The 16433-nt window shown below is 41.6% G+C and overlaps 1 protein-coding gene across 1 annotated transcript in view; it reads right to left on the bottom strand.

Annotated features, from left to right (window-relative positions):
* The window catches only part of LOC140907170 (dynein axonemal heavy chain 5), a 268060-nt gene that overhangs the window by 78400 nt on the left and 173227 nt on the right, over window positions 1-16433 (bottom strand). Inside the window, exons 61-63 of the mRNA XM_078851322.1 lie at window positions 11769-11987; window positions 9777-9953; window positions 5988-6182 (exon numbers count right to left, since the gene is read on the bottom strand). Of these exons, the coding sequence (XP_078707448.1) occupies window positions 5988-6182; window positions 9777-9953; window positions 11769-11987 (591 nt within the window). The remainder of the gene's footprint in view (window positions 1-5987; window positions 6183-9776; window positions 9954-11768; window positions 11988-16433) is intronic.

Genomic DNA, 16433 nt, shown 5'->3' on the forward strand with positions numbered 1-16433 from the left:
TCTCTCTCTCTACATTTTATCTTTTCCCATTAATTTAGCTGCAGTTCTTTATCCTTTCTACATGTGGTGTTACAAATCAGTCTGTACAAACTGGGTTACAGTTCTGAGTCATATGCCAAATATTACTGGCTTCCCTCTCTAGCTAAGAAGGGCCTTAGGGAACTGGTAGATTCTTGCTCAGGTACCCCTCTAGCTAAAACACAGATTGAGGTGATTTTGTTAGCCTGTTAGTAAACAAAACAAACCCCCCAAAACACGTAGATTCTAACATCCATTTTTTTCTTGGCAGGTCTCTGCGGATATTTTATATCATTTTTTTCTTTTTTCTCATTTTAGTTTTGTCATGCTCTTAGCTGTGTTTCTTCGCCATATCTGGGGTGGGGGTGATGTTTCTCAATTATTGGTTTAAGGGTTCTGGGCTTGATACCAAATCCTATTGATTTCCCTCCCTAGATGATGTGGCCTTCTGTTTGGAGGTTGCAGGCACAACAGAAAGGTAAGGGTTTAGGTCATAATATCACGTCTGAGACATCATCATTGCCCATGTTTTTGTTGTCCTATTCTTTTTTATTAGTCTCTTTTCTCATCCATCAACCTCATTTTGACAGGCTCTAGAGGCAGTATATTACTCACCATATTAACAGTGATTGGGTATCCATGTGATAAATTGCAATCCTCATGCACCTTCGACTGCCTCGGTGGCACTCTCCCAATAATCCATCTCCACCAGGACCACATTGGCAGACAATAGTATAAAGCTCCCATTTCTACCTCTTCAGGATCATGAGATATTGGACTTTAAATCCATCAAAGATGCAGGATTGCACTATTGCCCATCTTGCATCCTTGAGCAGTGGAGTTTGGAGAGGAGGTAAAAATTCCACACTTGTTGAGGAGAATAGAAAACTATCAAGTAAGAAATTTCTCTTCTGTTAGCAGCTTCTCTCTTCATTCACCACTAATGGATTAATGACCCCCCAACTATGGAATTCAAAGGTGGTGTTGCTGGAGGCTCCAGGATTATGCTCCATCCTTCAGCTCAGGCTTACAGCAGAGTTCTTCCACAAATACAGAAAACCTCCAGCAATCAATTATTAGCATTAAGACACTATATGTCTAAATCTCTCACTAGAGAACATTTTCAATTTATATTCTGGTCATTTACCAAACTACCAGGATGGGTTGAATTCAGAGAGAAGGTGCGGACAAAAATAAAATTATCAGGTAAGAAAATTCTCATTCTGTTGCACGGCTTCTCTCCTCATTCATTACTCCTGGGAAGTAATGAGCAGTGCATACCAGATGTAGAGAGGGAAAGAGTAAGCAGAGTTCAATTATTATAGTAGAATAGTAGGCAGGAACAGATGTTTCCTCCATATAAAGCAAGAACTTTATACACTAAGGAATTATATGGGAACCAACCCAGCAGCACCTTCCTACCAAAGGATGTCTCTACAGAGGAATGGAAACTTACTTTGCAAATACTCCTCGAATGAGGCTCATACACTCATACCCAGTACCTTTAGGGACTTCTGTGAATAGTTTCCCAACTATTCACAGAATAGCATGCCAACTGGTGCAGGATTTTTACATCTTGCCTGCAGCAACTTTGAGGCTCTCGGGCCTTGGCATTATGATAGAATGAAATGAACAGGGTGCAATTGGCATATGCATTCTGTATGCTTGAAATATATCTTTAGAGCTGTAAGAATGCCTATTTATGCCATAAATCTTCCAAGGGTTAGAATACAATGATGGGAGAACTATTTCCCAGGAATTGTAGAAAGCGTAACTTACCTTGAAGAGAAAGGTTTCTGGAACTATAAGAATAACCTTTTCCTCATGACAAAGGCAGTGTGGTTTTTGTAGGGATATGGGAACTAATTCTCAAACTTACTTTTCAGAAGTAATGGTGACAAGAAAGGCCAGCTAAAGGCTCATCTAATTTGTCACTGTGAATAAACTTGGCACCTGATACTCAAATGCAAGATCTGATGTGCCTGGCTACAAAATGCCACTATGGTTGGTACCCACATTTCTATAGCGCTCAGTTGTAGGACTCCAACCAAACCTCCTGGAGAAACTCTAGTGTAGCTGAGATCACCAGATCTTTGGGGATTATAATAATATTCATATCACAACAGCACTGACAGGTCAGGGCATCACTGTGCTGGACAATACACAGTGAGGCAGTCCCTGTCCCAAAAAGCTTTCTGTTTCCCCATAATCCTGACATGTAAATTTGGCCAGATGAGTAAATGAAATATCCTGGTTGAGTTCTGTCTGGATACAAAACTGTATCATTGCTTAATGGAGATTCCATGCTAAACTACATTTCTCTTCCAATGCCCAAGTTGTTAAAGGTAGATGTTCCCAGTCTACATGAAGGAATCCCAGCTTCAAGATGTCTGGTCTTTTCTGAAGGTACAATGTGGGGTCCTTGCCTATTTAGCAAGTCCAAAGTATCTTCTCGGCCAGTGAAGGATGAGGAGGAGGATTTCAGCTTCTTCTTCTTCAATTTCTTCTGTATCCTTTATGTGAACTCTCTGGAAAGGCAGCAGATTCTTCTCTTCCCAGGACACTATTTCCACTGTCATGGAGAAGATTTGGACTCTGGTTACTCCCTGGTTTTCAGAATGGATATAAACATTCATGCCTCAAAAATAAGGCAACTCTTAACAGGAAGCAGGGGGACACTTCCTCTGCAAATACCATAATTGCCTGCCATATAGTATCTTGCACCTTCCATTGAAGCAGCTGGTACTGGTCACAGTCACAAAAAGGACATGGTACTCAGTGGTCCCATCCCATATGGCCATGTTTGTGGTTTTTGCTTTTTAAAATAATCTATTTAAAGACACACCCTTATAGATGTGTCAAAATGAACTAAAAGGACACCTACGATGAGATTTTGGAAATTTGTCTTCCAAGTATGCTTGCTTCCATAGTGAGTTTGCAAGGGTCTAGCGTGAATGTTGTGTTGGCTTTCAACATGTTGTTTATGCTTGCCTCCCCACACAGGGGCACTGGATGTTATCTGAGAATAATGCTTAATTTTGCATTGCATCAAGTACATGGTTTTATGTTTTCAGAAGGAATTTCAGCAGGTGTGCTTTGAGAAACCCATGAGGAATGAAGCTGATACATGGCACTAGCAATCCTAACCATTGGAAATAACTAACTAACTACTACAAGGAGTCCTTGTGGCACCTTAGAGACTAACAAATTTATTTGGGCATAAGCTTTCGTGGGCTATAACCCACTTCATCAGATGCATGGAGTGAAAAATACAGTAGGCAGGTATAAATATACCGCACATGAAAAGATGGGAGTTGCCTTACCAAGTGGGAGGTCAGTGCTAACAAGGCCGATTCAACCAGGGTGGATGTGGCCCATTCCCAACAGTTGACAAGAAGCTGTGAGTATCAACAGAGGGAAAATTACTTTTTGTAATTACTTCTCCTGGCTGTTTACAGTGGTGAGGTAGTACACTATTTATCCTGGCCTGGGGACCTGTTGTGATAACTGGGCCCACAAACTGGGACTAATTGTGAGCTCAATTGTAAAAAGTATGTGAATGTTCATAAGATGTCACAATAACCTATAATGTTGATGGGAAAAGATACAAAAAGGAGGCAGAAAGACTAAATTAATCAAAACAAAAAGGCCTCCTGATATAACTCACGGAATGTGGTAAGATCATGCTTGGTAAATACAAAAAGTGGAAACAGAAATCAGTGAACCAAAATTGGTGTGCCAGAAACTATGTCTAATTGGTGGACAAAATAATGGGGGGGGATGGTCTGTTCCACCCACCACTTCGTTTTGGGATCTGTGATGGGGTGTACCAGCCCTGCACTGGACAAGAAGGGGTTAACTCCATATTGTGGGTAGAGGATGTCACACCTCCTGACCACTGCTGGGCATGCTCCAACTAGAGCCTAGGTATAAAAGAGAGCAGCCCAGCTCACTCAGGGCTGACCACTGAAGAGAGAGGACGCACATTACAGGCGCCCACCCAGCAGCTGCTGGAGCCCCAGATCACGAAAGCAAAGTGCGTTGAGAGCCAGGCAGATACCCGGCTGCCCATGGAAGCCCAAGAGAGGACGGAGTTTTTGAGAGCTTCACAGGCTGACGACCCCAGATGTCCAGGAGACCTGTGGACAGCAACGTTCGAAAAGAGGGTAGGAAGTAACCCAGGGGGACTAGACATTGATCCGGTTGTGGAACTGGGACAAAGGCAGCATGTTTCAGATGGATCCCCGCTGACCTAGTGGCAAATCCACTCGATGTTGACCGGGCTCTGGGTTGGGACCCAGTGGACTATGGAGGGTCTGGTCCCCCGGCCCCTACCCTGGCTACCACCCAGCCCTGAGTGGCATCTCACTTCCCCCCTGGCTTCTAGGCCACACAGCCCTGATAAGTGGGCAGCCATATTGACTCTGGCCACTGGGCCACACTGCCCCGAATAGGTGGGCAGCCATATTGACTCTGGCCACTAGGGAACACAGCCCTGCTTAAGAGGGCAGCCTCACTGACACTGGCCCTTAGGTCATACTGCCCTGGGGCTAAGGGTAGCCATTTGGACTCAGCCGTGGGGCTATAATACCCCATTTCCACCCCAAAGAGTGACAGGGTGTACCATTAACACTGTTTAATGTTGAACAGTGAGTGGCTATGTTATCACTTCTAGCCTATATATTCCATCTAAATTAATACAGCAGACCACACAACAAAGGAAGGGTATTGGTACGTATACCTCGATTGTTGAAGAAGCTTGTTAACTGACTTGGGGAGTCTGAAAGGCCTGTTCCCCCAGGCTAGCTAACATGCAGGTAAGTACTATAGGTGCAACCTAGTACCACTCATGGCTTTCCTCAGTCAGTCAGGATCATTCTGATCATGGGAAGGGATTTCTCACTTACCTCCCTGGAAGGGGAGCTAGGTAGGAGCCCTGCTACTTTCCCCAAGGAGCAGCAGAAAGCCCCTTTCAGGACCCAGCCCAGCTCTGTTGTGGGACTTACCAGCTGAGCTGGCCAGATAGCTTCCTCCTTGTCTGTAGGCTCTCTCCCTGAAAGCTCAGAAACCCCTTAGTTGGCTTTTCTGCTTTGAAGCCGGGACTCCACAGGGCATGGCAGGGACCTGACATGCCAGTCTGACTCTATGCCCCGTGCCCTGGGAAGTGGCAGGACATAATTCCCTCTCTAGAGAGCCTATAAGTGCTGCCTTGTGTAGGGAGCCCTGTTTACATTTAAGTCAGTTGTTTGCAGGACAGCTCAGCCGTGCCTGAGTTGGGACAGAAGAGTCTGGCAGTGGCACATCCAAGGGGTTGACACCACCACACTGCTATTTACCTGACACAGGGGAGGGGGAGGAGAAGGAGGAAGATTAAAACTTGCAACTGCACAAAAATGAATACAAAGATGATAAAATCACTGGGAGAAAGTGAATCGCCAACTTGTCATACTTCTGGAGGCAGAAAATCTGGTGGCCTGAGTTGAAGGGCAGAGCTTAGCCTTGGAGCCTCCAGCAACACTACTGGACCACTGCTGAAGGGGCATTAGCCCATGAAAAATGAATGAAGAGAGAAGGTGTGCAACAGAAAGGAAACATTAACATGGAATGCGGACTGAACAAATCATCTATTTGAAGATCTCACAGATCTGGAATGTAACAGTAAGTCCCAAATCCCAAAGAGGATCGACTGGTCACTAGAGTGTGGGTGAGGTGGTCAAAGGTGTAGGATAAATACAAGTTATCACATGGATATCATCCTTTTACATAAAGACATAATATATGTGTGATCTTTACAGCATTTCTATACATCTTTTCACCATATACAGAATATAAAATGAAGACTTGATTCGAATTACCATAGTGCACAGCCAAAATATGGTGGTGTATAATTAACTTGTATTGGTTATTATACTATTAGCAATGATCTAACATGACACAGAGATGAAAAATGATTTAAACAAAGAATGTACCTGGAGTTCGTTATTCTTTTCCTTATTCTTAATCCAGATCTTTCCTTGACCCTGTGGGTCAATCAGCAAAGGATATCGAGATGCCTTTGTGACAATGATGCCATTCTGAATTGAAAGGTCGTCATTTGGAAGACCCTGGAGGCTCCACTCTCCAATTGTAGCGTTGTCAACAAGCATACTGATGAGGTTAAGATCCTAATATAAAAGCTTAAATTATTATCTGTTAGCATGCTCTTATTAAAAATGCTTAGTTGGAAGCTAAAGTTTGTGAAAAAGCAAACATGCTTCATCTCGCTGGGTTTTAGAGCTTGGGCTCCAGCTTGAATGGGAATGCCTACACTGCTATTTTTATCCCCATAGCATGAGCCCCACAAGAATTGTCTGGGGCTCTGAGACTTGCTGCCATGTTTTTGTTTTTTATTTTGAAAATTAGACGCACCATAAGACAAAAAGGCTAAGTGACCTGACTGGTCCAACGAAGGGAGTCAGTGTCAGAGCCAGGATTAAACTGCAGGAGTACTTTACTCCCAGTTCTGTTCTCAGTCCACAACCACACTCTGTGTCACTGTTAGTGAGCTGCCCTCCTTTTTGCCAGCTCAGCTACAAGCAGCCACTTTGTAGCCACATCTGCTGTAGGCAGCCTTTGTCTTCGGCTTCATCCTGCAAAACACTGCCCATTACAGCTATAAATTCATATCATGCCCTCCAATAGATCCAAAGGCAGGGAGCGACTATCCCACAAACTCCAAATCATAGCAATTAATTTACATTTTCAAGGGTATTTTCAAAGAAAAGGATTAGAAACTTACTGTTAAAATGTCAAGGCTTTCCCCCGCTTTCATTCTCTTTTAAGGCCTGATCCTGCAAAGATTTACTCACATGCTTAACTTTATGTACTGTGAGTAGCCTGATTGGCTTCGATGGCCTAAGTCTCCCCAATTTAGAGGTGGTCAGAGCTAGGCTCGCTATTGCCAACCCCAAGAGTTCAGAAATCATGAGTCAGGCCTCCAAAAATCAAGAGATTTTAAAAATAATATAGTTTGAGTTCTTTTATTTGCCTTCTGTTTGGGGGGCTTTTAGCATTCACATTTTCAAGTTTTCTTTGCAACTACTAGGGCTAGAAACTTCTTTATTTTTTAAATGTAAGCTGAGATTCTTACAAAAGCAGATGACTCTAGAAGATGAAGCTTTAAGAAAAACACCAAAAATTGCAAGACTTGTCATAAAATCATGAGAGTTAGCAACACTGGTGGCTGGAAGACCTAATGGCTAGTTCTATTTGCATTCCTTTGACAGCTTCAGTCTGACCATGTCAAAACCTTAATAATTTCATTTCAAGCTGGGAAAAGTGAGGCACAAAGAAGTTAATAGTAGGGCTGTCAAGCAATTAAAAATATGAAAAAAAATTAATCATGATTAATCTTGTGATTAAAAAAATGAATCGTGATTAATTGCACTGCTAAACAATTATAGAATACAATTTATTTGAATATTTTTGGATATTTTCTACATTTTCAAATATATTGATTTCAATTACAACACAGCATACAAAGTGTACAGTGCTCGTTTTATATTTATTTTTTATTACAAATATTTGCACTATAAAAAACAAAAGAAATAATATATTTCAATTCACCAAATACACGTACGGTAGTGCAATCTCTATTATGAAATTTAAACTTACAAATTTAGAATTATGTACAAAAAATAATTGCATTAAATTTTTTTTTAAAACTTTAGAACCTACAAATCCACTCAGTCCTACTTCAGCCAATCACTCAGACAAACAAGTTTGGTTACAATTTGCAGGAGTTAATGCTGCTCATGTCTTGTTTACAATGTTACCTGAATGTGTTCACATGGCACTATTGTAGCTGGCATCACAAGATATTTACTTGCCAGATGCGCTAAAGATTCATATGTCACTTCAAGCTTCAATCACCATTCTGGAATACACGTGTCCACGCTGATGACGGGTTCTGCTCGATATCGATCCAAAGCAGAGCAGACCGAAGCATGTTCATTTTCATCATCTGAGTCAAATGCCACCAGCAGAAGGTTGATTTTCTTTTTCGGTTGTTCGGGTTCTGTACCTTCCGCATCCAAGTGTTGCTCTTTTAAGACATCTGAAAGTATTCTCCACATCTCGTCTCTCTCAGATTTTGGAAGGCACTTCAGATTCTTAAACCTTGGGTCAAGGGCTGTGTCTATTTTTAGAAATCTCACATTGGTACCACCTTTGCGTCTTGTCAAATCTGCTGTGAAAGTGTTCTTAAAATGAACATGTCCTGGGTCATCATCTGAGACTGCTATAACATGAAATATATGGCAGAATGCGGGTAAAACAGAACAGGAGACATACAATTCTCCCTCAAGGAGTTCAGTCATAAATTTAATAACACATTTTTTTTAATGAGCATCATCAGCATGGAAGCATGTTCTCTGGAATGGTGGCCGAAGCATGAAGGGGCATATGAATGTTTAGCATATCTGGCACATAAATACCTTGCAATGCCAGCTACAAAAGTGCCATGTGAACGCCTGTCCTCACTGTCAGGTGACATAGTAAATAAGAAGCACTCAGCAGTATCTCCCATAAATGTAAACAAACTTGTTTGTCTTAGCAATTAGCTGAACAAGAAATAGGACTGAGTACACTTGTAGGCTCTAAAGTTTTACATTGTTTTATTTTTGAGTGCAGTTATGTAACAAAGAGTTTAAAAATGAAGCATGAAGCTTGAGAAACGGAAAAGCTGTTTAGTTCCATTTTACAAACATTTTCTAGCAAATCTTGATTATCCTGATGTTATACTTAAGTAACCCTAAATCCTAGTAAACCTTATTCTGTGAGTGAGGAGTCAATTGCTTTGCCAACTTAATCTGTAAAAACAGTGGGTTAAAGTATTCATTACACAATCTGGCAGAAATATGAAACAAATAAAGGGAGCTTTCATCCAGATCCATCCTTGATATTCATGGCTTTATACTTCAGGATCATAACAACAAAATAAGTGATTCTAGGTTGACCAGATTTTTAATGTTGGTGGGAGGGATAGTGGGTAACAACGGAAAGGGAGTGGTCTTGGTGACAATAGGAAGAGGTGCTTGGGAGAGTGAGAGAAGGGAACCTCTGCTCTCCTCAGCCAAACAAGCCTCTTCCCTCTCCTACATGCCATCCTGTGGGTTTGTCACAGGAGGAGTGCGGATTAAAGGACAAGTACAGAGGGGTGGGAGAGTCCCTGGAAAGTTCTGGCAAGAGTATGATAATCCTTTCAGGGGGAAGTCCTTGAAACACACATGTACTCATTGCTTTTAGTGAAACACACCCTGAAAACAAGGATATTTTGGTTTTTAGGGACATAATCACCCTATATATGCTGACAGGGATTTGGTGCCTAAAATTGCCGCCATTGACTTCAATGGGAGCAGGAACAGGCTCTTTTTTATATTATCTTACTGTCACGAAATACCATATATAGCTAAAGTGATTCACAGAAATGTTAACATAAGAGGTTCTCAGATTACAGTAACCTGGTTGAATTTGCTAACTCCACCATGTGATTCAGTACGTACAGGATTTTTGATGTACTGAAGTAAAAAGAGAGGATTTTTGAATGAGATTTTTTCATATTAGCATATTTGCCAATTTTTTTGTTTAAAGAAGGAGATGGAACTTGACAGCCGGTAAATCTTTTCAAAGGATTTCTCTGTTAAGAATTACATGTTCTTAGCAGTATTTCTCTGTGGGGCACAATAATGTATCTTTTTCTAGAATGCAGGAATACTTACGTCACTATATGGAATCCTATTTTGGTCCATCTCTGTCTTCCACAGCCGGAGCAGCAAGTTTCTATACTCCTGATTGAATGGCCCAGAGTAGGAGAGAAATCCAGTGGCTAGAAGAACATTTCCAACTAATCGAATAATTTGATCTTGAAAACTTTTGCTGCTTTCTGTCCAACGAATCTAAATTTTAAAATGTTGTAAAGAACTTTGTTAAATAGGCACAAAATTCAACTGAAGTTCAAATCAAAGCATCTATTTTTTCTTCCCAGTATATTTTTACTGCTAATTGAACCAAGAGTGTTTTGGGCTTAAAACAGTCTATTCTGAAAGCATAAGAAATTTCCTAAATCACTTTTTTAATTATTCCCTTACTTTTATGAATTTCTATTCTCATTTGTTTTGTATGCACTATGGGCCTGGTCTTACAATCTTTACTTAAACAAAACTCTCATTAAAGCCAGTGACAGTTTTGCCCAAGTGAAGATGGCAGGACCAGGCTCTGTGTATCCCCTTATCGTGCTGTCGGTCTCAGAAAGTATAGCTGACTCACAGGTCCTGAAAGATCTTACAGCTCAACACCCATGAAAACCCACCATACTGAGTTGCAGACACATGTTCAGATTTGCTCTTTCAGTTTAAGTATTGACTTAAAAATATGTAGCCAAAGCATTCAATACATTTCATATATATTTAAAACACAATAAAAAAACGACAGCTTTTTTGCCTCAAACTTCGAGACTCTGTGGATGCAATGGTGGAGGCAAAAAATGTCTTTATAGTTCTGAACAGCCACAGCATATGATTAAATCATCACATCATATACCTGATGATGGAATCAATTAGATCAAGTCTTGCACCACCACTGGTCTAGCTGTTCCTGTTTCTGCTTCAGCGGTCACAAGTCCTCCATAAGCAGGGTGACTTGTGAAGAACCCAGGGAAGAAGGAACCGAGGAGCCAACCCATCAAAGTGAAGGACATACGGTGAAATCCTGGGCCCACTGGAATCAATGGCAAAACTCTCATTGACTTCACTGAGGCCAGGATTTCACCCAAACAATTATTATAAGGTGCTACCAAATGACCAGCAGAGATGAACAGTATCCTGCTTCAGAGTCCTCTGGAAAGGTTCAGGTTCCATAAGCCTCTGAAGTCGGGCCATCAAAGTAGTTCCCTCACCCTTACAAGGAATGGCAACTTCAAACTCAAAGCACATGGGGCAATGGTCACACCATGACATAGTCAAAATTTCCAACCCTTGGGTTCAAAACATATATCCAGTGTTTACTGGAAGCACACATAATTTCGTAAAGGCAATGCTCCTCTATCTTCAGATATGCATTCTGAATTAAAAACAAAGTATTTTAAAGATCTGAAATGCTGCCAGGTCTTATTCTTCTACTGGGTGAAAACTATAACAACATCTGTGACCCGACAGGTCTTGCCCATGGGATATTGACAAATCAAAATTATACCCTATGGATTGAAATGTTTGTCAACTCACAGACCTGCAACTGGAAGTTTTGCAGGGAAGTAGTCAATACTTTGAACTACTATTCTTGGGTATATATAAAAAAGAACAATTATTTTCATAATATTTAATTCAAATGTTTAATTAAAGACCTATTTCATGATCCTGTTTAAGTTAAAGGAGTTTTGCCAGTATTGCTCCCAGTGCTTAAATCAAACCATTAGCACAACATGAATTGCAGAATAATGATCTAAATATGCATACAAAAGAGCAATATTAACTCAACAGGCTATTATAACTTTGTTATATACACACAGATCAACCAAGAATTTTATATATATATATATATATATATATATATATATATATATATATATATATATAAGCAAAATACAATAACATTCACACTACAGTATATAGATGTCACTTTTTGTCTGTGAATTTATTTGGCACTATTGATTGTTGCTATGGATTGTGCTCAAAGCAATTAATTTATGCTGGATCTCTGCTCAGATGCATCAATACCTTTTCTCCACCTAATCCTTCAATTAGGGCTGTGGCATTGTTCATCTTCCGTCTGCATGCGTCAGCATCATCCAGTAAAGTTTGTTTCTCTTGCATGGTAGCATTATACATGGCTTGTACTTGGTCCAATTCCCTCTGTTTCTCATCAAGCTGGTTCTGTGCGTTATTTAATTCAGTTTGCGCAACTGCTAGCCTTGCTTCCTGCAACGCTAGATTTGCCTACAAATAATTCAAGGTGAAAAATATTGAATCCCAATTATCTGACAGTTCTAACTCATAGCATTCATTCCATACTACTATAGTGTTGTATGTACGGTACAGTACTGGGGTATTATTTTAATACAATGCTTTGTTTGAAACCACAAAATTTGAATATAGTTTCTTTTTTCAATTTTAGTTATTGCTGGCAAGAAATCACAACATTAAGCAGCTTGGTGCAGTATTAAACTGCTTTGATTCGTTAGTATCTTCAGGCTGATCAGTTAATCATACAATGCATCTTCATTTTCAACAGTTCAAAATCGGCAATGCACTCGAAGGCCATCACGAAACAGCTGTACGCTAGGGACTTTAGGCAATCTGTTCAGTATTACACCCAAGACTCAAACTTTTGTAATTTCTTCTCAGGGCAAGAACAAATGACAACTGTGACTTTTGAATTATGAACAGCTACTATGGAAACTACTGATTTTCCTCCCAACTACTTCTGTGATAAAAGTAAAAGGAAGCACACTGTACCAGTTGCACTAAACATGCATTTTTGCTCTTCTGGGAGCTAAAATCCAATCAACATGCTTCACCTAACTGTTTAATTCTTAATTACTAATATTAAATCATTGAAATCTGAGCTCATGACTAGTGCATTCCTACCAGACAAAACTGATATTTATTCAATGAATTATTAAAAGTTTATTCCACTATATACATGATTGTAAAAAATCAGGGAGCAACTAAAGGAAACCCTGCTTAGTAATCACATTTATAATTAAAGATTATTTCCAGCTGAACTGGTTATTTTGGAATTTAACGAGCATCTGGTTTAATCAGCATGTAACTTAACTCTATACTCCTTTTGTTACAAGATTTCTGAAGTGGTCATGCATTTTCTGTCAAAAGCTTTATTACCCGTATATATCTCATAAAAGGTCTCACTTAGGCAAATACCTCCCACCTTGCCCAAGCCAATAAACAAACAGAACATTGACACTATTATGGTGACTCTGTAAACAGTCTAAATAAGCACTGATTTGTAACACAGGGCTCTGCTAAGAAAATGTCCTTAATTCTGATTATAATATGCTGAAATCCAGTAAATTGTCCTTGCTTTAATTAGTGAAATTCTTGTGAAAAAGAAAAGCCAAGTGCATGTCTTGAGATTTTATCCCAAGAGCAGGGCTGGATTTAGCAGCAGATGACCCAGGCAACTGCCTGGGGTGCCGGGCTTGGCAGGTGCCGGGCTTGGGGTGCTGCCTGGTTTACCCAAAATCAACTGACAAAGTGTTCTGTTTTTCTTGCAAAATATTTGACAAGAATGCCAAATTGTTGCTTATGCTTTCTGGGTACAATTACTGGCATAACTTAGCTGATGCTCTGAAGCAACATGAAAAGTCACCTGGCCATTTCGTGCCCTACTCCAAATGGATGGAGTTCGAGTCTAGGCTCAAGCTAAATAAATGCACAGACGCAGAAAACCAACGCATTATTAGTGTAGAAACCCAGCATTGGAGGAACATGCTCAATTACCCTCTTCCTTGCAAACATGGGAGGCCAGTGACCCAGCCACCCAGGGAGGCTAATGCTTGTCTCCTCCCCTTGTGCCTGAGGCCCCGCACCTTCTGTCCCCTCTCCCCTGCAGAAGCCCAAAGCACTCCCACTGCAGCCCCCTGGTCCCAGTGCCGGATGGCCGGGGGCCGAGGGCCCAGCCCCGGTGTGCCACAACCTCAACTCCCACAGCCCCTGGGCAGCGTGGCCACAGCATCCTCAACACCGGTGCTGTGGGTGGCTGGGAAGCACAGCTGCCGCGCCCCCAGCTCCAGGACTCCAGATGTCTGGGAAGCATAGTCGCCATGTCCCCAGCCCCGGGGTCAGGTGGCCGGACAGCACCGGCACTGCACCCCTGGCCCTGGGGTTGAAGCAGTCAGGCAGCACAGTCACCAGGCCCCCAGTCCCAGTGCTCGGGCAGCCAGCCCCAGAGCACCAGGCAGGCAGCACGGCCCAGCAGCAGCTGCCCCAGTGACCCCGAGTCCCTTCAGGAGGCATGCTGGCCTGGGGGCAGGGCCATGGTAGGCTGTTTGGGGAGGCACAGCCTCCCCTTGCCTACAATACCCACCACCATGCTTGCAAAGAATAATATGGCTTTCCAGAGTTTGTTGGATATGTTGTTCACTGAACGTAATGGTAATTTCCTTGGTTTAGTAGAGCTCCTTGGGAAATACTATAATGTCTTTCATGAGCACCTACATTGAGTAGTTCGTAAAGAAACTGTGGACCATTACTGCAGCAAAACAATTCAAAACAAATTGATTGACCTTATGGAAAGGAAGGTGCTTGATAACATATTGATGCGGCTCGGCAAAGCCAAGACTATGCCGTAATAATGGATTCCACGCTTCCCATATCAGTCACATAATGTTATTTACAGTAAGATTTGTTGATGACGAAGATGGCTGTATCCAAGTAAAGGAACATTTTATCTGTTTCCGATCTGTGGACGGACTTTATTAGAAAAGGCCTAACAGAACTGTGCATAAATGGCTTGAATGAGAATAAAATAAAGCTTTAGGACTGCTGTGGTCAAGGCTATGACAACGGTGCGAACATGACGGGAAGAAACAATGGTGTCCAGGCAAGGATCCTTGCGCTGAATCCAAGAGCTGTCTTCCTGCCTTGTGGCTGCCGTTCCCTCCACCGGGTTGTGTCCGATGCAGCATCATTTTCTTTACATTCAGTATCTCTCTTCGGAGTACTGCAAAGGCTATACATCCTGTTTTCAGCATCATTTATCAGGTGCAAGATCCTCACAGCCATGTTACAAATCTGACTGTGAAGCTGCTAAGTGATGCTCGCTGGGAGAGCTGCATTGACCGCATAAGACCAGTGAGGTACCAAGAGACTGAGGTTTACGACGTATTGATGGAACTGGCATAGTCAAGTAAAGCCAAGGCCAGAGCCCAACACGAAGTGCAAAGCCTGGCAAACCAGATCACTGACTTCAAACTTCTGGTCTCAGTTGTGGTTTGGCACAATATCCTGTTCCCAGTAAACATTGTAAGCAAGGCATTACAAACTCAGTCAATGGACATCACGACCACTACTACTTTGAAAAGAAGCTGTCTTGATTTCTTTGTAGCCATCAGAGACAACGGATTTGAAGATGCCATCATGCTGCTAAAGAAATGGCAGAAAACTTGGGAGTTGAGCCAGTCTTCAAGGAAACTCATAGTCATCGGAAAAAGAGAGTTTGGTTACGAGGGCAGAGATGAAGTGATGGGAAGCTCAGAAGAAAAATTCAAGAGGGAGGTTTTTTTGCTCACTTTTTAACTGCTTGAGTGTCCATTGAAGAAAGGTTTGGATAAATGAAGCAGCACAAAAAGACCTCAGGGGGGAGGGGAGGTTGTATGACCTTAGTAAGCTGCCAGCAGACAGGAAAACACTTTTGGACAATTGTACAGACCTTCTCTGGACACTGACACATGGGGAATGTTCTGACATCGATGATAAAGACCTCTATGTCAAATTGGACAACACCTGTCACATTCTACAAAACAGGAAGCACTCTCTTTTCCAATTCATTCATGATGCAGAGCTGACAGACACTTTTCCTAATCTGTGGATAGCTTTCAGGATTCTGTTCACGCTGCCCGTCACAGTTGCAAGTGGTAAGTGCAGCTTTTTGAAGCTCAGGCTCATTAAAACATAACTTTGATCGATGATGGCTATTTTATCGCTTCAAAATGCTATTGGCCAGTCTTTGGATCTCTGTGACACTCTGACAGTTCGCAAGGGCAAAGGTGAGAAAAGCAACTTTTTGAACGAAAGGACTAGAGTTAATATTCTAAGGCTGTCACTTACTGCAACACTATTTAATGCTGGTCCACCAAATATTAGTGCCCAGTTCAATTTGTTGAAGTTAGTACATTTCAGTTATTCTTAAAATTAAAAAGTTTCTATAAGCTTAGAGGAAACCATTTTTATTTGCTTATATATGGCATGAATAAATACAGATTTACAGATCCTATCATGCAAATTTATCATCTTATATGACAGAGATAAATCATGCATGCAAATCATAGAATAACAGAGTTGGAAGGGACCTCTGGAGGCCATCTAGTCCAACCCCCTGCCCAGAGCAGGACCAATCCCAACTAAATCATCCCAACCAGGGCTTTGTCAAGCCTGACCTTAAAAACTTCTAAGGAAGGGGATTCCACCACCTCTCTAGGTAACGCATTCCAGTGTTTCACCACCCTCCTAGTGAAAAAGTTTTTCCTAATATCCAACCTAAATCTCCCCCACTGCAACTTGAGACCATTACTCCTTGTCCTGTCATCTGCTATCACTGAGAATAGTCTAGATCTATCCTCTTTGGATCCACTTTTCAGGTAGTTGAAAGCAGCTATCAAATCCCCCCTCATTCTTCTCTTCCGTAGACTAAACAATCCCAGT

The sequence above is a fragment of the Lepidochelys kempii genome, chromosome 2, assembly GCF_965140285.1.
Source record: "Lepidochelys kempii isolate rLepKem1 chromosome 2, rLepKem1.hap1, whole genome shotgun sequence".
In the NCBI taxonomy this organism is placed as follows: Eukaryota; Metazoa; Chordata; order Testudines; family Cheloniidae; genus Lepidochelys; species Lepidochelys kempii.